General features: G+C 42.8%; 1 protein-coding gene across 2 annotated transcripts in view; it reads right to left on the bottom strand.

The window, feature by feature from the left end:
* The window catches only part of IFT88 (intraflagellar transport 88), a 45,470-nt gene extending 30,506 nt beyond the window's left edge, over positions 1 to 14,964 (bottom strand). Inside the window, exons 1-13 of one of the 2 annotated variants that reach the window (XM_066619752.1) lie at positions 14,845 to 14,964; positions 14,212 to 14,261; positions 12,598 to 12,693; positions 11,202 to 11,264; positions 8,862 to 8,918; positions 7,146 to 7,199; positions 5,621 to 5,684; positions 5,469 to 5,538; positions 3,976 to 4,066; positions 2,847 to 2,951; positions 2,219 to 2,321; positions 836 to 950; positions 152 to 383 (exon numbers count right to left, since the gene is read on the bottom strand). In XM_066619752.1, the coding sequence (XP_066475849.1) occupies positions 152 to 383; positions 836 to 950; positions 2,219 to 2,321; positions 2,847 to 2,951; positions 3,976 to 4,066; positions 5,469 to 5,538; positions 5,621 to 5,684; positions 7,146 to 7,199; positions 8,862 to 8,918; positions 11,202 to 11,264; positions 12,598 to 12,687 (1,044 nt within the window). In that variant the 5' untranslated portion in view covers positions 12,688 to 12,693; positions 14,212 to 14,261; positions 14,845 to 14,964. Of the gene's footprint in view, positions 1 to 151; positions 384 to 835; positions 951 to 2,218; positions 2,322 to 2,846; positions 2,952 to 3,975; positions 4,067 to 5,468; positions 5,539 to 5,620; positions 5,685 to 7,145; positions 7,200 to 8,861; positions 8,919 to 11,201; positions 11,265 to 12,597; positions 12,694 to 14,211; positions 14,262 to 14,765 lie in introns of both variants that reach the window. The other variant, XM_066619753.1, reaches the window with a different exon arrangement.
* Between the last annotated feature and the right edge of the window lie 6,394 nt (positions 14,965 to 21,358).

The following is a 21,358-nucleotide window of genomic DNA, read 5'->3' as shown; positions in this document are numbered from 1 at the left end:
ATCCCACTCTTCCTCCAAGAATCTCAGAGAGGGGCATGGTTCTCTTCCCCCATTTAAGGTCACAACAAACTTGGTAGCTACAAAGATTTTAAACACCAGTAATTCAAACTCCTCTTTTACAAACAGTACATATAGCTTTGCTTATACTTACACCTGATGAGATATATTTGTCATCATCATCAATTTCCAGCGGAACTGCAATCAATTTTTGGAAGGCTTTTTTCATTTGCTCTCTGTCTCCAGTAGCAAAATAGCAAAGGATCAGGTTGAAGCCTGCTTTCAGATTAGGTGATGTGCTCATAATCTGCTCAAATGAGTTTATGGCATCGGTATATTGGCCAGTTTTAATAAATGCAACTCCAATGTTCTGCATTATTTTAATCCTGATTAAATGAATCATAATTAATCATTGTTAGAATGTTATAATACTTAAAATGTATATCATACTACTATGACGATGACGACGACGACTACTACTAATAGTAGCAGCAGCAGCAGCATCAAAGATAGTCTGGGTAAAGGTCCCTGAAGTGACAGACCACAGGCAGAGAAAGTGGGGGAGGTTTCTGCTCCCCTTACTCATGTGCCCTTTTGATGTAAGACAACCCCCAACATCTCCTCATTTAATATGTATACAAAAGAATAAAAAAACGTGGCTGACTCTTTCACATGGGGTTTGGCCCAAAAATAAAACCGAGGCAGTAGTGAAATCAAAGGCCTGTCTACAGAGGTTGTAATTAGCCTCTGAACAATACCAATTGAGTGAGGGTGGTGAGCTAATTTAAATAAGGAGTTATAACAACAAAACATTGAAGCTGTTCCTGTTAGAACTCACCTCATCTCTTTATGGACACTCGCAATCTGATCTAGAGCCATTCTGTAGAATTTGATAGCTTTTGAATAGTTTCTCTGTTTTAAATAAATATTTCCCATGTTCACTTTCAGCATGCCTATCAAAACAATACACTGAATGAGATATAGTCAAGGCCCTGTTTTGGGGCTATAGTTTATTTGGATGACAGAATTAAATCCTTTTGCAAACAGAACATATAGCTGTGGCACAGAAATCTGGGGAACTGAAAAAACTAAGTGAGGGAGGAGCACTGGGCAAAGAGAAAAACAAAGTTCTAATTGTGACTAAAGTATAAAAAATAACATTATTTTTTCCTTTGAATTACTAGTAGGTAAGAGTAATGTGTAGGCAAAATGACTGGAGCTGCAATCCTATATAGTACACATTTACCTGCAGGTAAGTTCTGAGTAAACATGCATAGGATTGCACTGGAAGTCTGTGTTTGAACTGGGAATCTAATCAGGCACTGTCCCTGTCAGCCTTCCAATGAGGGTTAAAGATATTCCCTTTTTGCCTGGGGTTTTCTCTCAGGTCTTAAAAGCTGTTTTTAATTCTTTATTTATTTATTCTTAGGTATTTATATACCGCCTTTCTTGGTCTTTATTCAAGACTTTATTCAAGGCGGTTTACATAGGCAGGCTTTTATTTAAATCCCTTATTAAATAGGGATTTTTACAATTTGAAAGAAGGTTCTTTCTTTCAAGAACCACTACATTCAGGTGTTTCATTCCGATCTGGCTTCACATTCTGGCCTCCATCCTCCCATGCTCAGAGCAGATGGAATAGCTAGGCTTCAGCTTGTCAGCTGCTTCAAGGTCACACGGTGCCGGTGGCCTCGAACTGGCGACCTTGTGGATGTTATATTCAGGCAGACGGAGGCTCTGCCCTCTAGACCAGAGGAATTGCTAGGAATTGGATTGCTCAATATCATCTGCCACTGTTTGCAGATGATATTTTTATTTTACTGCACTGCTGCTTTATACTGCTTTTATTATTATCCCTATTCTGATGCTTTCAGCTTTGTGATTTTTCTTCTACTGTATTTTTTGCATTTTGAACCTTTGTTGTTAGCTGCCTTGGGCATTCCATTCTATGGAAGGAAAGGCGGAATACAAATATTTTAAATAAACTGATCAATTCGAGAAAACATTATCACAGCTGAAAAGCAATGAAATTCATTAAAGAGGCATGTGTGCTTTCAGTTAGACAGCTTGCAAAAATCATAATTAGAATTCAAGCTTGGATTATTACATTGATTTGCAGCTCTCATTGTTTAAAGAAAGTTGGCATGGATAAAGAGCACCTCTACCCTAGGTTATGCTCAATAAAAGAGTTGTTTGCCTTGGGTTTGAGAATACAACCTACCTCCATTGACGAACATCTTATTTTTCACTATGACCTGATAGGTATTTAGTGCTTCTGCATACATTTCATTAGCACAGTACTGGCTGGCCAAATTGAAAAGCACCTAAAAGAACAAGATTATTTGAGAGTATTTCTGTCACCTGACAAAAAAAAAATAATATGAATGTTTAAATTTCTTCACAAAAGTTACACCAGTCATCATTGTGGTAGCTCATTAGGAAGAGGAGAGGTGGCTGGGGGGGGGGAGCAAAAAGAAGTTTGCTGGTCAACCAGATTGATAAATTGGATATTAACAATTATGAACTAATTTTGTGAATGCCCCAAAACTCAAGAAATGTATCAGAAAATGGGGATAGTTACTTAAAAGTGAGATTGCCAGCATTCACGTGTGTATGTCTGAAAAGTGGAGAGAAATACAGACCTTAATCTGGGAGCATCAACATTCATACATGAATGACTTCTCCAAACTTAGAGCATTCATTGCAATGTTCTTATATTCATTGGATATTCCAGGTTTGGGGTTTTTTTTGTTTTTATTTTTTAAAACTTATTATTTACATTCTCATAGGCCTCAATAAGAGAATGGGTGAAAACTGAAGTTGCCAAATAAATTAAATTAAGCACTTACAGTGTATGTAAGATCCAGGTTGATGTTTGCAGGAGACATGGTCTGTTCACGTTGCCTTACTAATGCTCGTTCTTTTCGTCCAGCATCTTTTGCCTTTTCAAGAGCCTTGAAGAAAATAAATTACAATTCAGCAGGGCTTTCTGCTGTTCTACAGCACTGCTTCTCAATCAGTGGTACTTGAGGTGGTGTCTGGTGGTACTCACAGGACCCCTGGACCCCTGCTGCCCAGTAAGCAAGACCAGGAACGCTACACAACAAACAGTGGCAGGAGGTTCGGCTCAGTGGGCAAAGCTCCAAATCATGTTTTTCTGCTATTGAAAAAGCCCCCCCCCCATCCACCCTGAATCTCTTACTGGTGTTTGTTGCGTCGCGTTGCATCACATCTCCCAACCCAGAAGAAACTGGTGTTGATGTCATCACCAGTTACTTCCAGTGGTACTTCAAATAGGTGGACCATGTGAGCTGGTACAGCAGAGGACAAACACTGAGAAACACTATTTCATAGAGTACTGCAGAAAAATAAATTCTGTTTATACATACAAACTGTTCTCTACAATATACACACAAACTATCAGCAGAGCGTGGGTGACACAACCTGGAATGTTGCCTGATGCCACCTAGGTCTACTGCTACCACCTCTGAACACACAAAAAAAGCCCCTTATCTAGTTCCTGGCAAGGTTTCTTCAAATGCAAAAGGAGTTATGTGACATACCAAAGCCCTGACCTGAACTATGGGACATCTCATGACATATGCCTGGTTTTCAAATCTTTGCCATGTCAATCATTAATATGCAGACAGTTTAGACCAGCAAGACCATGCAGGTATGCTGGTGTTAAAATGGTTATGCTCATATTGTAGGCATGTTTATATGTGACGGAACGCACATGGAACGCTTACGCAAACAAGCACCTGACACACGGCTCTCATCAGTTCTATTTCAACTCCCGACATGCAAACTGAGCATGAAATCTGAAGAGTACAAAAGCAGGAGTCATGTCCACATCACAATGGGTATACAATGGGTAAAAAGAGCCGCTTTGAATGTCTGTGAGGGAGATAAAGTGGGGTATAAATTTGTAATAAAACATATTAATTAATAAACAATAAATGGAGAATTGTTGCTTACCAATTTTAAATCTCCACAGCTGTGAGCAATGCAGCTTTCTTCAACAAGCTCATTCACCTTTTTTTCCAACTGTTTAATCTTTCCTTCTGGACTAAAGTTACAGAACAAAAATGGAATCATTTATCTATACTTTTTTTGAATGAAGTTTTTAATACCTGGTTTATGTCCCAGGCAGTATGAGAAGGTATCTCAATGACTAAGGGCCCAATCCTATCTAATTTTCCTGTGCTGGTGCAGTTGTGCCAGTGAGGTGGGTGCTGCATCCTGTGATGGAAGGGCAGTCACTGGGGCCTTCTCAAGGTATGGAAACATGTGTTCCCTTACCAGGGAGCTGCAGTGTGGCTACACTGGAGCTGGAAAGTTGGATAGGATTGAGCCCTAATATATTGTTATTGTCAATTTTACTGTTACTGGACATGAGCCACCTTGGGAGTGCAAAATTCAAAGGTAGGATAAATATATTTTAATTGAGTAGTTATGGGTGAAATGGCTTTAGCAGTAAGCTTTCCCATTTGCTATGAACTGCTGTGTTCCTAAAGTAGATGTCCACTTCCAACAGGTTTGGTGCCTTTGAATTCCGACATAGCCACTGAAGGTAGGTATTCAAAACACCCCTCCAATTAGCTCAGAGCTCATTTAGCTTAGAGACCCACAAACAGCCTCAATCAGCCAATAGCTTTCCATATCTTTGCCATAAGTGATACTATATAGATGATGGTTAATGTGGTTGTTTTTTGTACTAATCATTTACAGAGATCTTATTGCTTTATGCTGTGCTGTGAACTGCTCAGAGCATTGCTATGGAGCAGGATAATAATAAAATACTTAAAATCATGTTTTATTGGCCAGTTATAAGGTGTTTCTGTCATAAAACTTAGAGAGAATAAATTTTTAAAAGCTACTTAAGTCTAAATATTCTTGGCTGGCAAAGATCCTCACACTATTTTGCACAGACTACCAACCTTGCACTGATTTACTTCCACTGCTACCCATCTTGTAAACAGCATTAAACATGCACATGCCTTTAAGCCAGGAGGAATGTAGCTAAATGTAACTGAATGTAGCACTGATGTCATTATTGGTTTACACAAGTCAAAATATTCAAATCAATGAATGAACTCTGTGTGTCTCAGTCCCAGCAGAGTACTTAAAGCTGGCATCTTGTGACAGCACAGAATTTTCCCACAAAATCAGGTTAAACTGATCCTTCTTTGTACTACAGCACTGTGTGGTGGTGGTAGGGGGGAAGGACTCCAGATGTACTCAAGCCATAAAGTACAGACACCATATGCCATTGTAGAGGCATGATAAAAAGCAGAAAAAGCCAAAAAAATCCCTCTTTTGACCATAACCTATTTTTCTTGCTTCTGAGTCCAGGCAACAGAAGTTATCATGAATTCATGATGAAACATTACTGAAAAGCTTTTGTTTTTTAATCAGATTGAAAGCTTTTATTGCAGAAGAGACTGCAAGAAAAAAAACTGACCACATACCTATCTTCACTTTTTGTTTCTAAAGGAGGAGCTGGACCCCTCGACTGGCCAAGAGGATCAAATGCAGAACCTGCAAATTAGTAAATGGCATTAACATCTGTACCACAATGCTTTCCAACCAATTGTAGCCAAGGAGCTATATAACACTGTACCTCTTGAAACTGCTTTGGTGTAACCTGCTGCCTGCACAGCTGTCATTGGTCGGGCTACACCATCCTTAAAAGAAAAAAAAATAGAAATGCTAATAACCATGGGAAAGCAGGAATTTGAATACCTCCAATGCTGATGTTATCCAATAGAACAGTGGTTCCCAAAAAGGTGGGGCGTGACCCGCCAGCCTGGGAAGCACTGACCAATACCCATGTTAAGGGGCAGGGAGAGTGGGAAGGCAGCAATGTGATCCCCAGGATCACACTGCCACCAGGGGAAAGAGGTTTTTTTACACTTACCTGCAGCCGGCACTGCAGTCCTGGAAGGACCAGGGACTGCAGGGAGCCCTCTGCAGGGCTCCTTGTGCCCGCAAAACTGTCAAGGGAAAAAGTACACTTCTAGTTTCATTTCGAAAATCGGAAGAGCCCTTTTTCTTACAATTTTGCAGGCATGGGGATTTCTGCAGAGGGCTCCCCGCACCTCCCGAATCCCCCAAGATTGCAGCACAGGCTGCAGGTAAGTAGAAAACCCCAATCTCATCCCCAGCAGCAGCATGATCCTGTAGATCGTGTTACTGCCTTTCCCCCTCCCCTCAGCAACTTACAGTGCTCCCAACTCCTTTGTACAAGTTTGGGAAGCACTGTAATAGAACAAACCTAACACAGATAAGGAGTTCTATTCTGCTACATTGTTTCTTTGGTAAGTACCACAATGAATTTTATTGAAATGTTATTAATGATTAAATTTTCTAAAATGTATCAATAACTCCTATACCCACAATTGGCTTTTAAAATTCTGATTTGCATAAACAACTTAATATTTTACCATAATGCTTTGATGCTGTTTAAGTTTATGCAAGGTGAAACCAACACAATAATATGGTTGCAATTTTCTGGAAGAGGAGTAGAGTAGAGTAAGGTGGTACTGATTGTGAATGGGCTCTGCAATCATGTAACCATGGTAAGAAATTACATCTGCACTACATGTAATATTAAAAGTGACTTTTACTGTATAGGAGTTTTCATATGAATATGGGAAGTGTTCAAAATAAAGCCAAATGATTTGGGCCACAATCCTATACACACTTTCCTCTGAGTGAGCCCCATTGAACATAATGGGACTTATTTCTGAGTAGACATGCATAGGATTGTGCTGTTAGTCCCTTTTTAAAAATACAAATATTTTAAACAACTGGTTTTTGGACAAGAGGAAGAAGGTAGAAAAGAAAAGTAAGATAGAATAAAGTTCAGTAATTACATTGTTAGGTTATTAATGGACAATCACTTAAAGAAAATGTATGCAGAATGTAAACACACATTTTTAAAATATGTAATTGCTACTTAATCATTACAAAGAATGATTTCACAATTGCGGAAAATGGGATATTGGTGCTAAAACAGAATACTTAGTACATCCTCATTCTCTATTTCTGATTCTCGCCTTAATTTTAACTCTTCAGTATCATGATCCATCTCCTGAGTTACTTTCTACACCTGGCTATGTTATGAATAATTGAAGCAATATTACCTGTACAGCTGCTGTTGTTGGTCTGCCCATTGATGAAGGGAGTGTGGTCTTTGGCTAGCACAATGTAAGAAAACATTTAAGGTCAGTAACCACTACATGTTTCGAAGGGAGGAGCAAGGTGGAAGTCCAGTTAACACTGTTCTAACATAAGAACAGCCCCACTGGATCAGGCCATAGGCCCATCTAGTCCAGCTTCCTGTATCTCACAGCAGCCCACCAAATGCCCCAGGGAGCACACCAGATAACAAGAGACCTCATCCTGGTGCCCTCCCTTGCATCTGGCATTCTGACATAACCCATTTCTAAAATCAGGAGGTTGCACATACACATCATGGCTTGTACCCCATAATGGATTTTTCCTCCAGAAACTTGTCCAATCCCCTTTTAAAGGCGTCCAGGCTAGACGCCAGCACCACATCCTGTGGCAAGGAGTTCCACAGACCGACCACACGCTGAGTAAAGAAATATTTTCTTTTGTCTGTTCTAACTCTCCCAACACTCAATTTTAGTGGATGTCCCCTGGTTCTGGTGTTATGTGAGAGTGTAAAGAGCATCTCTCTATCCACTCTGTCCATCCCCTGCATAATTTTGTATGTCTCAATCATGTCCCCCCTCAGGCGTCTCTTTTCTAGGCTGAAGAGGCCCAAACGCCGTAGCCTTTCCTCATAAGGAAGGTGCCCCAGCCCCGTAATCATCTTAGTTGCTCTCTTTTGCACCTTTTCCATTTCCACTATGTCTTTTTTGAGATGCGGTGACCAGAACTGGACACAATACTCCAGGTGTGGCCTTACCATAGATTTGTACAACGGCATTATAATATTAGCCGTTTTGTTCTCAATACCCTTCCTAATGATCCCAAGCATAGAATTGGCCTTCTTCACTGCCCCGCACATTGGGTCGACACTTTCATCGACCTGTCCACCACAACTCCAAGATCTCTCTCCTTATCTGTCACAGACAGCTCAGAACCCATCAGCCTATATCTAAAGTTTTGATTTTTTATCCCAATGATTTTTTTGCCCCTAACACCACAAAAAGAACACTTTTTGACCAACAGATACCTACATTAATTTTTCAAGCATCATCATGGGAATATAGGTTGAGTCTCATTATTCATGAGGGTTCCTCATGGATGGCAAAAATCACATTAAACCAAATCCATTTAAAAAACAATGTCCCTTTGCTCAGTGATTTAAAAACAGCCTTGCTGACCTTTGTCATGTTAAGACACGGTCATTAGGCAGACAATCCATTAATCAGTCTCTCTCCAAGCACTTAGAATGGCTTCACTCACATCTGAATCTTTCAGCAGATTAATACATTTATTAGTCTGATATAATGCCCACCCACCCACCCCCACCCCGGGTTTATGGCTGATCTCTCTCTCCCTCTCTCTCCCTCACTCTCTGGGGTTATTTTTTTTTGCAACTATTGTTTTTGTGATTTTTTTAAAAATGCTTTTAATTTTTGTTCATTGTAGGTTGCTTTGAACCATCTAAATAGGGCAAAATTTCCATTGTTTCCATTAGGTTTCGGACTCAACTGTCCACATAATTCTTATTTAGGGGATGAGCTACTCACTACTATGTGCACATATCACTTGACTGAAATTGTCAACTTCAGGATTAAGGAACAGAGTATGGATTACTAGAAAAAATGCTGAGTCAAGAAAGGATTAAGAGGGCCAAGCACAATTAAGTATATAATAAAACCTACCACATATCCAGTAGCTAGGGGTCGTGAATTGGATGTGCCTGGAATTTTTGCTGTAAGCTTGTAAGAAGAGAATTCAAGGTCAATAAAAAACTATTCAACCATTCACAGAAAACTAGCACATTTGCAGTGTAAAAAGAATTACAGTGATAGAAGTTATCTAATTTATACACAGCCCAGTTCTATCCATTACCCACCCCCACCAATGCAGTGGCACCAAAGTGGCAACCACTGCATCCTATGTGGGGGGGCAGTCCAAGAGGTCTCGCCTAGGTAAGGGAACATTTGTTCCCCTACCCAGGGGTAAGCTTGCATGGCACAGGAGGGACTACTTGGACCTGCACTATCTAAACATTGGCTCAGGTCCATGAGGAACTGTAATGCGGGACCTGGGATAGGAAATTGGCAGTGCTAGTGCAGCCAGTCCCACCCCTCCCTGTCCTGATCCGACTCCCTTGACCCATTTTGCCCTAGCTGTCCCTCATTCCACCATCCTGCTACCCCCTCCTGCCTCTCCCACTGATTTATCTTTGTTGGCAAGTGGCAGAAGAAGCGCTGGAGTGGGTGAGAAGGTGCAGACCTTCCTGCCAGCTGTGCCAGTGGTGCACTGAGTGGCATGATGTCAGAGCACCTTTTTCAATTGGCACTGACTGCTTTATAGCACTCAACACAGGAGGCAGGTAGCATTAGGGGGTGTGCATTAGATTGGTCTCACAGTACACTTTGTTTAACTAGTCACTTTCTTTTACTAGTGACCAAACTTAAAATAATGCTTCTTTATCTCTCAAGAATTTCCATTTTTTGACAAATAACAGAACACTCACAAAAAAACAGATAGTAGATATTTTCAGCAATAAAACTATCCTTACATATCCCAGGGATATACTTTTTACATTTGTTTTAATGCTGCTATCTCTTATTTCTTTGGGGCAAATTTTTGACAAGGAGGAGACGAAGGCGGCCAATCCCAGCTTCTCCAAATAAGACTTTCTCCTACTGGCTAAGGACGGAAGCACTTTCCACACGTCAGGGCTACTGGCCAGGTAGACCAGAGAGAAGTACTATATTACAAAATGCTTGCTCAGATACCCAACATTGACGCATAAGCATATATGCAAGCAAGTCTGTATATGATTTGCATGAATCATATCCGCAAGTATCAGCTGTATCAGCTGTATCAGCAAGTCTGTATATGATTTGCATGAATGAGGTCACAGATATGATACCTAGAACCTCATATAAGAGAGCAAAGAAAGACTTCTGCTATAGACTTAGCGGAGCCAAATTTGAGAACTGCTGTTCATTAGCATTGACAGTACATGGCTACATAAAACACAGCTGAAGAGACATTCAAGTGGTTCTTTGCATGCAATTAACAGGGTTAACTTTCATCAGTAGTGTATACATTTCAGCACCATTCTCTTTATCTGTTGTCTACGGAACATATTCACTAACGTAGCAAAATATATTGTGCGTGCTGCTTCTCTGGAAGCTGAGCATGACTCTCTGAGCAAACATTCTGGAGTATAATGAGAGTAACATATTTGGAGCCAGATTAGAGAAGAAAACTAATGTTGTGAAATGTTGGAGACATAAATGTGAAAGAAAAGTTGATGGAAGACTGCAACAAAACACTTAGAAATATCACTACTGTTACACTTTTCAATAAAAAAAGTTCAGGGAGTGGGTTACATAACTATGTAAATAAACAAATGGTTCCCTGTCCCAAAAGGACTCACATTCTCAAGAAGATGTGGAAGAAATGCCAGTAAACAGCCATTGGAAACATGTTATTCTGGGGTTAACAGGGTTGGAGGTGGCTGTGGCACAACTCAGGGTAAGGGAATATTTTTTCCCTTACCCTGAGCATTGCCCCAGCCACTGCAGCTAAATCACTGGCGCAGATCGGAGCAGCCCGGTGTAAGGCAGGGCTGCTCGGGGGGTTAAGATCTATCCTAAGTGCTGGAGGCCTGGCCCATCCCCTCCTGAGCCCACCCTCCCTTTGCCCCAGAACACCCACAAAATGCCCTCCCCTGCCCACACCAAACCGCCACGCCAGTGGTGCAAACTTACCTTTGCTGGGGCTTGATTCAACACGGGAAGACCTGTGTGCTTCCTTACACCACCCCTCTGACTCCCAAGGTGGCATGAACATGCCTTGCAACATGTTTGCAACACCTGGAAGCTGGCGCAAGGGATTTGCACCACTTTAAGCGCAATTTATGATTATGTACTAAATTATGTATTTGTAAAACTGAGCTAAAGCGTTGAACTGGAATTCATCTTACAGTTTCTAAGAATGCTTACAAATCAAATGTATAAATATAAGTAAAGTTTACTTACTGGTGGTCTTCTACCATGACTAGTTTTCACAGCCTGCTGAAAAGCTGGATCATTCTCTAAATCCTAGAAAGAAAGAAAAATAACAGATACAAAAGCGAATAAAACTTGAAGTCATTTCACACAGAATTCTTTTTTTCCTTGCTGCTAATAGGCAAACTAAATTGTTAACAGTGTGGCCCTGTGCATGTTTACTTGGAAATAAGTCTCACTGTTCAGTGCGGCTTATTCCCAGGCAACCATGGAAAGGGCTGCAGCCTAAGTAATTTATTTGCTTTTAAAAGATGTATTCACATATACATACCCCAATCCTACCTAGGTTCCCCCATGTTGATACAGCAGCACTGACACAGCTTCCGCTGCATTGCGCAGGGGAATTTTGCAGGTTGGATGTCTCCTCAAAGTAAGGGGACATTTGTCCTCTTGACCGGGGTAAGCCCCAGCTGGTGCAAAGGGTCAGCTTGAACTTGCGCCAGCTATATAGCTGATGCACATCTGCATTGACTCATGTCGGCAGATCGGGCCTGGGAAGGGGGATAGGATATGAGGTGCGCCAGCGCTGCCAATCCCACCCCCTCCCAGGTACAACCCGTCCACCCTGCTTCATTCCCCACCCTCCACCCTGTCCCCAAGCAGGTCTTACTTGCTCCAGCAGGCATTGCTCCAGCCACTGGCAGACTAGGAAGGCTTTGATTTTCCTACAGGTACATGCAGCCTTTGTGTCACCATAAACCACTTTACAGTGCTTTTGCAACAGTGCGAAGGTGTGGCGCACCTCTTGGATAGGACTGGGACCACAGACTATGTACACTTAAAAGCACACGAGCAAACACACTTCACTGTGTTTAGATCTGTTTTGCATTTACATTACTACTTTATTTTACAAGTTCTAAGCCAGGGGTGTCAAACTCGTTTCATACAGAGGGCCAAAGTTAGCATTCAGGGCTCCAGCTGAGGGCTGGAAGTGATGCCACTAAGCAGAAAGTGACATCATTAAGCAGCTAATGGCCAGAAATCAGAGCCTGTTCTCATATAGAAACTCATTAACTGCAAATGACAGAAGAGAAAGTATGCAAATCTTGATCATAATTCAAGATTTGGGAAAGCCCAATTTTCATGTGCGCTGCCATTTCAGCTGTAACACCTCAGAAGCTGAGAGCCTGAGGGCCGGATAAAAAGTTTCTGGGGGCCGCATCCGGCCCCCGGGCCTTATGTTTGACACCCCTGTTCTAAGCTTTCAAAAATGAAGTCCATGGTTCCCCCATGCTCTACAGACTTTTATTTTGGCTTACATGCAAAGTAGCAGGTAGTTAGATCCCTGTCAACCTTATTGTATCCAAACTGTGGATCCAAACTAGGTATCCAAACTTAGTATAAACTAGGAAACACCATACTTTACCTCTGTGTCAAAGGTAGGGTTATAGTCATTATAACCAGAATAAAGATCATCTTCATCTGTTTCTGGAGCCAGGTGGACATTTTTCATCATTTTAACCTATGAAATATTGATTGTATAAAAATTCAGATTGATTTAAACAACCAGAAAAGTTGTAATGAGTAGTCTATTTACATTAATACATTGTGCTTTTTATCAGCTGTGTGATTAACAATTCAAAAGCACTCAATTTAAGTTAGACTGGAAAACATAACACTTTCAGGAATACTAAGAAGCACAAAAGCTCCAATCCATAGTATCCAAGCGCAGAAAAAGGTTGCACACCCTCTGCTAATCTTAAAGCGCTTCCCTAATGAATACATGATGGGAGCTGGTGGCTCTGACAGTACAGATCATCTCAGTTGGTCAGTGGAATGTAGACAACCCAGTCTCCTGCTTTCTATTTCACTACTGAACAGTGGAAAAGGTAGGGGAAATCTTTGAAGTAAGCAGCAGGCACTTCTGCTGTGCTTCCATCTGTCCCATGAACTGTGACTAAACATCTCCACAGGGAAGAAAGCAGAACTGGTAGCCTTTTTCTTTAGTGGCCATACACACATCACCAATGGGGTCATTACAGAAAGATACAGGTAGATTTTCCATTATCTGGTTATTTGTCTGACCTTATCTGGTCAATATTATTATTATTATTTGAAATCCAGACTAGTCTGAAATCCAGACACTTTTGTCCAAGACTTTTTTTTAAAAACTTTCTGTAGTGTGAACACTTGTGCTCTTGTGCTCATTCCCATACACAGTGCAGGCACAGACTGTAAGTTCTGTTCTCTGCTCTGTGGTGTGTACCTGTGCAAACACTGTCAAAAAATGTCAAAGAGGCCAGCAGATTCGCGTATGGGTAATAGTGAAAAGAACAAGAGGAAGCATTTCTCATTACATTTATGCAATAATTCTGAAAACCAGACACCTTCCATTCCAAGTAGTCCTGATAAGGGATACTCAACCTGTGCAATTCTTTCTAATTATATGTTACCACAAATTATAACCAAATCACACTTCTGAGCAACAGTTAATGTAGAACTGCTGTGATATCCACAGTCTTTACCAGCTTCTTATGAACTGTTACACAAATCATAATGATAAAAACTCAAAAGATTATTCTCCCCAGCAAAACAAGAGGTTTGAAGACCACTTTTTCCAAGATCACATCCTGTCTAAATTTATGCCATTTGCTTGGTATACTTAGAGTCTAATCCTATGCATCTCTACTCAGAAGTAAAGGACAAGTGGTGGGTGGGGAGGCACGTGAGGCAGAGCCTCCCCACCGGAGTCCTTTGAAAAGTGCCGCTACCATGTGAGGTGTGCAAGCACTCACAGGTGCAAGGTGCAAAGCCTACACAGCTCACATGGCAGTGGTACTTTTTGAAGGAATTGGTGGGGAGGCTCTGCCTCACCTGCCTCCCCACACACCACACCTCCCTGTCAGAAGTAAACTCTATTATAGTCATTGGGGCTTACTGAGAGGTAAATGTGGACAGGATTTCAGTCTTATGCTCAGTATACTTACTCCTGACAACTGAAAAATTACCAGTGTGTGGAATCTTGTGATCCAGAGCTTACCTCAGTGAGCTGTGAGTGACCCTAGGATGTTGCAGTCAGTGAGTGTACTTCTGTAAAAACAAATGCGAAGAGGAGAGGTTAAGCTGCTGAAAATCATTTTAAAAACAAGTAAAGGCTGCAATCCTATCCACACTTTCCTGGGAATAAGCTCCATTGACTCTAATGGGACTTAGGCTATAATCCATAGATTTTCAACCTTTTTTTATCTCATGGCACACTGACAAGGCACTAAAATTGTCAAGGCACACCATCACTTTTTTGACAAGGCACACTGCACTGACAGCAAGGACTCAAATCCCCCAGTGGCCCTAGTATTAAAAGATCCTCTCCCAAACTCCTGAGGCACACCTGCACACCATCCGCGGCACACCAGTGTGCCATGCCACAGTGGTTAAAAATGGCTGCTATAAACCTATCCACACTTACCTGGGAGTAAGCCCCATTGACTACAATGGACTTACTTCTGAGTAGACAGGCATAGGAGTGGGCTCTGAGGCTGCCATCCTAGCCACACTTGCCTGGGAGTAAGCCCCATTGACTACAATGGGACTTACTTCTGAGTAGACAGGCACAGGATTGGTAAGTACTGTACTGTGCTGGCCTTACAGAGCGAGTAGGCGGCTCTTCTGCTACCTGCCCGCTCCAGCTGCCTCCCTTCTCCTCAACGTGGCTTCTTCATTCTGTCCTCTCCCTCGTGGGCGATTGCGGGCTGGAAGGGTCTGCGTCGTTTTCCACACTGCAGGGCCCACTACCCTCACGACGCCCACAATGCACCTCTTCGGTTGCTAGGAGACGGGAACGCTTTACTCAGGACGAGGAAGAGACCCGAGCATGCGCAGTACTCCCCACCGAAGCCAAGTAGTGCCCTTAACCTGACCACAGACCCGAGCATGCGCAGTGCTCCCCACCGAAGCCAGCCCCTGCCCTTAGCCTGCCCACAGACTGGTGGTCCAGGTGCTGCTTTCTACCATCGAGCAAGGAGACGGGCGGGTGTGCAGAGAGTCACTGTCTCGGGAGAGAAAGCAAAGGCTGGAATATACGGAATAAGTGAGAATTGTATGAGTTGTTCTTAGGACCAGGGTTGGAGTTCACACCCAGAGCACAATTAATCTGTGGAACTCCTTGCCACAGGATGTGGGGATGGCTCCTGGCCTGGATGCCTTTAAAGGTGTGTCCCTCTCACACAACACCAGAACCAGGGGACAGCCACTGAAAGTGAGCGTTGGGACAGACAGAAGGAAATTTTCTTTTACCCAACATGTGGTTAGTCTGTGGAACTCCCTGCCACAGGATGTGGTGGTGGCATCTGGCCTGGATGCCTTTAAAGGGGGACTGGACAGATTTCTGGAGGAAAAGTCCATCACAGGCTATGAGCTGTGCTGGGTATGCGCAGCTTCCTGGTTTTGGAGGGAGGCTCCCTCAGAAGTCCAGATGCATGGGAGGGCACCAGGAGGCAGGTCTCTTGTGTGCTGCCTGAGACACCTGAGAGACCAGAGAAAGGTTGTACTTCAATACTTTACCTGCTGTTCTTGTTTCTAATTTACAAGGAGTTCTCTCTGCAGAACTCCTTGCCACATGATGTGGTGATAGCATCTGGCCTGGAAGCCTTTAAAATAAGATTGGACAGGTTTCTGGAAAACTCCATCACAGGCTACAAATTGTGATGGGTAGAACTCATGCAAGGAAAGCGCCCTACAGATAGACCACAGCTGCGATACAAGGACATCTGCAAGAGGGATCTGAAGTCCTTAGGAGTGGACCTCAACAAGTGGGAAACCCTGGCCTCTGAGCGGCCCGCTTGGAGGCAGGCTGTGCAGCATGGCCTTTCCCAGTTTGAAGAGACACTTGGCCAACAGTCTGAGGCAAAGAGGCAAAGAAGGAAGGCCCATAGCCAGGGAGACAGACCAGGGGCAGACTGCACTTGCTCCCGTTGTGGAAGGGATTGTCACTCCCGAATTGGCCTTTTCAGCCACACTAGACGCTGTTCCAAAACCACCTTTCAGAGCACGATACCATAGTCTCTCGAGACTGAAGGTTGCCAACAACAACAAATATGCAACCTCCTAGATTTAGATGCAGGCTACCTCAGAATGCCAGATGCAAGTGAGTGGCAACAGGATGCAGGTCTCTTGTGTGTTCCCTGAGGCATCTGGTGGCCACTAAGGGCGCAATCCTAACCCCTTATGTCAGTGCTTTCCAGCACGCCCCATTGGCACAGCTATGCCAGTTCTGGAAAGCACTGACATAAGGGGTTAGGGTTGCGCCCTAAGATGTAGGAATATAGGATATAGATATAGGAAGCTGGGCTAGATGGGCCTTTGGCCAGGTCCAGAGTGGCTCTTCTTACGTTATTTTGATCTGAAATGTTTCTTAGGCTGAGTAAGCACCATTGACTATAGTGGGACTTCTGAGTAGACATGCATAGGCTTGGGCTCTCAAACGGTTATCATTGTTAACAGTATTTATATACTGCTTCTCAACAAATGTTCAAAGCTGTTTACACAAAGTCAAATAACTAAATGGTTCCCTGTCCCAAAAGGGCTCACAATCTAAAAAGACACAGAAGAATTCCAGCAAGCAGCTACTACAAAAGACACTTTGCTGAGGTAAAGAGGGAAAATTACTCTCACCCTTAACATAAGAGAACTAGCACTAGAAAAAGTGTCTTGCCCAGTTAGCAAAGGTTCTGATTATCATGCTCTGTTGTATCCCTCATGTTTCTTAGAAACTTAATACAAAAAGCAACAAAGCCTCTTGAGGTACTTTGAAGACTTTTGTTACTGATTTTTATTACAACAGACTAAGGGCCCAATCCTATCCAATTTTCCAGTGCCAGTGCAGCTGTGCCAATGGGACATGCACTGCATCCTGTGGTGGGGAGGCAGTCACAGACGCCTCCTTAAGGTATAAGAACATTTACTCCCATACCTTGTGGCTGTATTGCAGTTGCACCTGTGCTAGAAAATTGGATAGTGGGCCCTAACATGGGTACCCACCTGAAGGTACTCACAACAAATTTGCTGTCAATTTGTGAGTTTTGTAAACTACCTTGAAATGGTCCAAGCAAGCAATCAGTGCTGGAAATAGAGTACATAATGAGCACTAGTTTAGACTGAGCTGTGTTTTAAATGCTAATATTTTGTGGTAAATGGTTAACTTTTTTCAAAATGCAATATGCTTCTACACTGGATGTATTTGGGATATTTCTAATGCCTGCAGTCTGTTTTATAACAGGAAACAAGTTGTAGCAGGTATATTTAATTTGGAAACCATGTGCATCAGCAGCACTTTTTCTGACTTGTTTCAGGAACAGGAAGGTGTGATGCCTTAAAGAAATCTTAAAATCCTGTTGCCTCACTTCAGTGGTTTCTTTTGTTTGAGAATCAGCACTTTGTCAGCTGAATAACAGCCTACCTACTAATCTCCCACCTGATCCCTAAAGCTGTATGCACACCTGATCTATGTCAATATAAACCCAGTGCCTACATATCACAGGTGGGGAACTTAAAAAAAAATCTTTTGTTGCTGCTGTGATGTGTAACAATTTTGCAAATGCATAACTTTAAAAGACCTTTTGTTGTAACTGGTGAATGTTTTAATTCAAGCAACCCTTGAGCTATAAAATGAGACACTAAATCTCAAAATGGATACAATCCAGGGCAATGCCTATTAAATTTATGTGCATCAGATTTTCCTGTTAGTCATGACTGATTAAATCTAGCCTGCAATCTTATGCATGCTTTTCTGTACTTAACACAGAAGGGTTGTGCTGCTGGGCTACAACCAAGTGACACAGATAAGTGATTTAGGGACAACTGCAAACTGCTGTGGACTGTGGGGGTTGGAGAAACTTGGACTGGGGTGGCTGTCCTGTGGCACTTCATGCATTTCTATTGGGGAATGGTCAGCATTCCACTTCAGTGCTACACTTATGCAACTACAATATACAATTACTGAATGCAGTTTTTAGAGAGATTACATTATTTTGAGTAGCCTTGTTTCAGTTTTCAAACTCAGCAGGAGGGCTAGAAACTTTTTTTAAAGAAAAAAAAACCCCCAAATTCTGACATTCACAGGATTACAAGCAATGACGGCTGTATGTGGTCTTCTGCTTACCCTTCTCTCTGACCTCTAATGGGGCAAACTGCTTGTTCTATCACACAGAAGTGGGACAGATGAAGAAACAAGCACGATTTACAGTGGGCTACATCCTGTCTTGCTGCTTCTGAACCTTGAAAAGAGATAGTGCTTTTCCAGATTGCAACCTTGTGGTCGTAACTCCCTCTTGCATCTTTCTCCAGTTTGTTCAATTTGTAGGGGAAATCAACTTGCATAGACCAATTTATGGTTAATCTGAATGGCCACTAGACTCAGCCAGCTGCCCAGGAACATAGGGTTAGAAAATTTATGATGTGAATAACCAATTGATAAGGCCAAATAAGGTATGAGCCCTACCTATAGATGCCAGCCAGGGATTGAACCTAGGACTTTCTGAATGAAAAGCATGTGTTCTATCATTTGTGATGGCCATTTTATTAACCCATTATTGCCCAGCCCACAGGTGGACACATGTGGTCCCTGTTGCACATATGCAATATTGGGCAGAAATGGCTTTAACCATTGGATTCAATAGGAGTTTTGCTCCAATAGTACCTGCAGGTAGGTGCAATCTAGATCTGGACTTTGGCAGGGACAAAGAGTTAAAATCAAAAACAAAAAACTATGTCATAATTCTGATCCAGATTCTTACCCTTCCAGCTGTTATACTTTTAAAGGAGAGAGGTATCACCAAAGCATGCATTCAAAATAGTTTGGTCCTGAGTTCCTAGCTGTAGTGAGATGTAAACCTTGATTTACCGTATGGAAACCCAACGCTCTAGCTACCACACTACATCAGCTCAGTAACTGTTATCTTGTGCATCTTGGTGGGCTCAAACCAGCAGCAAGAGTGCTTTGCTTATTTGGAGGGAAAGGAGGGGCAGAAATTATGCAAATAAATGTGTACAAATTACTAAATGCACTAAATAGGCTTTTAACTTAGAGTGAGGTGTAATTTCTGTTATGATGGCATAAAGCAGGGATAACCAAACTGGGGGCCAAATCCTTTCCAATATTGCAGTGCCAGTAAAGTGGTGCCAAATGGGGCGTGTGCTGCATCCTGTGGTGGGAAGGCAGTCACAGAGGCCTCCTCAAGGTATGGGAACATTTGTAATTAGTAAATGCTACAGACATTTATTGCATAAAGTAAAGTCCGCCTAATTTGTTATTTTACCAAATAGTTCATATTGACACACTTCAAAGGGTAATACCATACTTACATACTAACATAAGAACAGCCCCACTGGATCAGGCCATAGGCCCATCTAGTCCAGCTTCCTGTATCTCACAGCCGCCCACCAAATGCCCCAGGGAGCACACCAGATAACAAGAGACCTCATTCTGGTGCCCTCCCTTGCATCTGGCATTCTGACATAGCCCATTTCTAAAATCAGGAGGTTGTACATGCACATCATGGCTTGTAGCCTGTAATGGATTTTTCCTCCAGAAACTTGTCCAATTCCCTTTTAAAGGCATCCAGGCCAGATGCCATCACCACATCCTGTGACAAGGAGTTCGGCAGACCAACCACACGCTGAGTAAAGAAATAGTTTCTTTTGTCTGTTCTAAGTCTCCCAACACTCAATTTTAGTGGATGTCCCCTGGTACTGGTGTTATGTGAGAAGGTAAAGAGCAGCTCTCTATCCACTCTGTCCATCCCCTGCATAATTTTGTATGTCTCAATCATGTCCCCCCTGAGGCGCCTCTTTTCTAGGCTGAAGAGGCCCAAACGCCGTAGCCTTTCCCCATAAGGATGGTGCCCCAGCCCAGTAATCATCTTAGTTGCTTTCTTTTGCACCTTTTCCATTTCCACTATGTCTTAGTGACTTATTGATCTTTAATTTATCAATGAGGTCTGAAACATCTTCTCTTTTAACCTCTATCTGACTTAATTTATTGGTCAGGAGGGGCCATTCGGGCAGCAGTATCTGCCCGAGGTCTTCTGCTGTGAAGACAGATGCAAAGAACTCATTTAATTTCTCTGCCATCTCTAAGTCTCCTTTTATCTCCCCTTTCCCTCCCTCACCATCCAGAGGGCTAACCGCTTTTCTGGCGGGTTTCTAGAAGAAAATAATTACAATTAAGGCACAGTGTTGAATTAGGTCTTTTAAAGTCTCTTTTAGATTACATCCTTCAGTCTCGAAAAGACTATGGTATCGCGCTCTGAATGGTGATTCTGGAACAGCGTCTAGTGTGGCTGAAAAGGCCGATTCGAGAGTGACAATCCCTTCCACATTGGGAGCAAGTGTAGTGTGTCCCTGGTCTGTCTCCCTGGCTATGGGCCTTCCTTCTTTGCCTCTTTGCCTCAGACTGTTGGCCAAGTGTCTCTTCAAACTGGGAAAGGCCATGCTGCACAGCCTGCCTCTAAGCAGGCCGCTCAGAGGCTAGGGTTTCCCACCTGTTGAGGTCCACTCCTAAAGCCTTCAGATCCCTCTTGCAGATGTCCTTGTATCGCAGCTGTGGTCTACCTGTAAGGCGCTTTCCTTGCACAAGTTCTCCATAGAGGAGATCCTTTGGGATCCGGCCATCATCCATTCTCACAACATGACCGAGCCAACACAGGCATCTCTGTTTCAGCAGTGAATACATGCTAGGGATTCCAGCACGTTCCAGGACTGCGTTGTTTGGAACTTTGTCCTGCCAGGTGATGCCGAGGACGCGTCGGAGGCAGCGCATGTGGAAAGCGCTCAGTTTCCTCTCCTGTTGTGAGCGAAGAGTCCATGACTCGCTGCAGTACAGAAGTGTACTCAGGACGCAAGCTCTGTAGACCTGGATCTTGGTATGTTCCGTCAGCTTCTTGTTGGACCAGACTCTCTTTGTGAGTCTGGAAAACGTGGTAGCTGCTTTACCGATGCGTTTGTTTAGCTCGGTATCGAGAGAAAGAGTGTCGGAGATAGTTGAGCCAAGGTACACAAAGTCATGGACAACCTCCAGTTCATGCGCAGAGATTGTAGTGCAGGGAGGTGAGTCCACATCCTGAACCATGACCTGTGTTTTCTTCAGGCTGATTGTCAGTCCAAAATCTTGGCAGGCCTTGCTAAAACGATCC

This window comes from Tiliqua scincoides, chromosome 3 (genome assembly GCF_035046505.1).
Source record: "Tiliqua scincoides isolate rTilSci1 chromosome 3, rTilSci1.hap2, whole genome shotgun sequence".
Classification (NCBI taxonomy): domain Eukaryota; kingdom Metazoa; phylum Chordata; class Lepidosauria; order Squamata; family Scincidae; genus Tiliqua; species Tiliqua scincoides.
The sequence above is the reverse complement of the archived record's forward strand: the minus strand, read 5'-3'. Positions and strand labels throughout refer to the sequence as shown.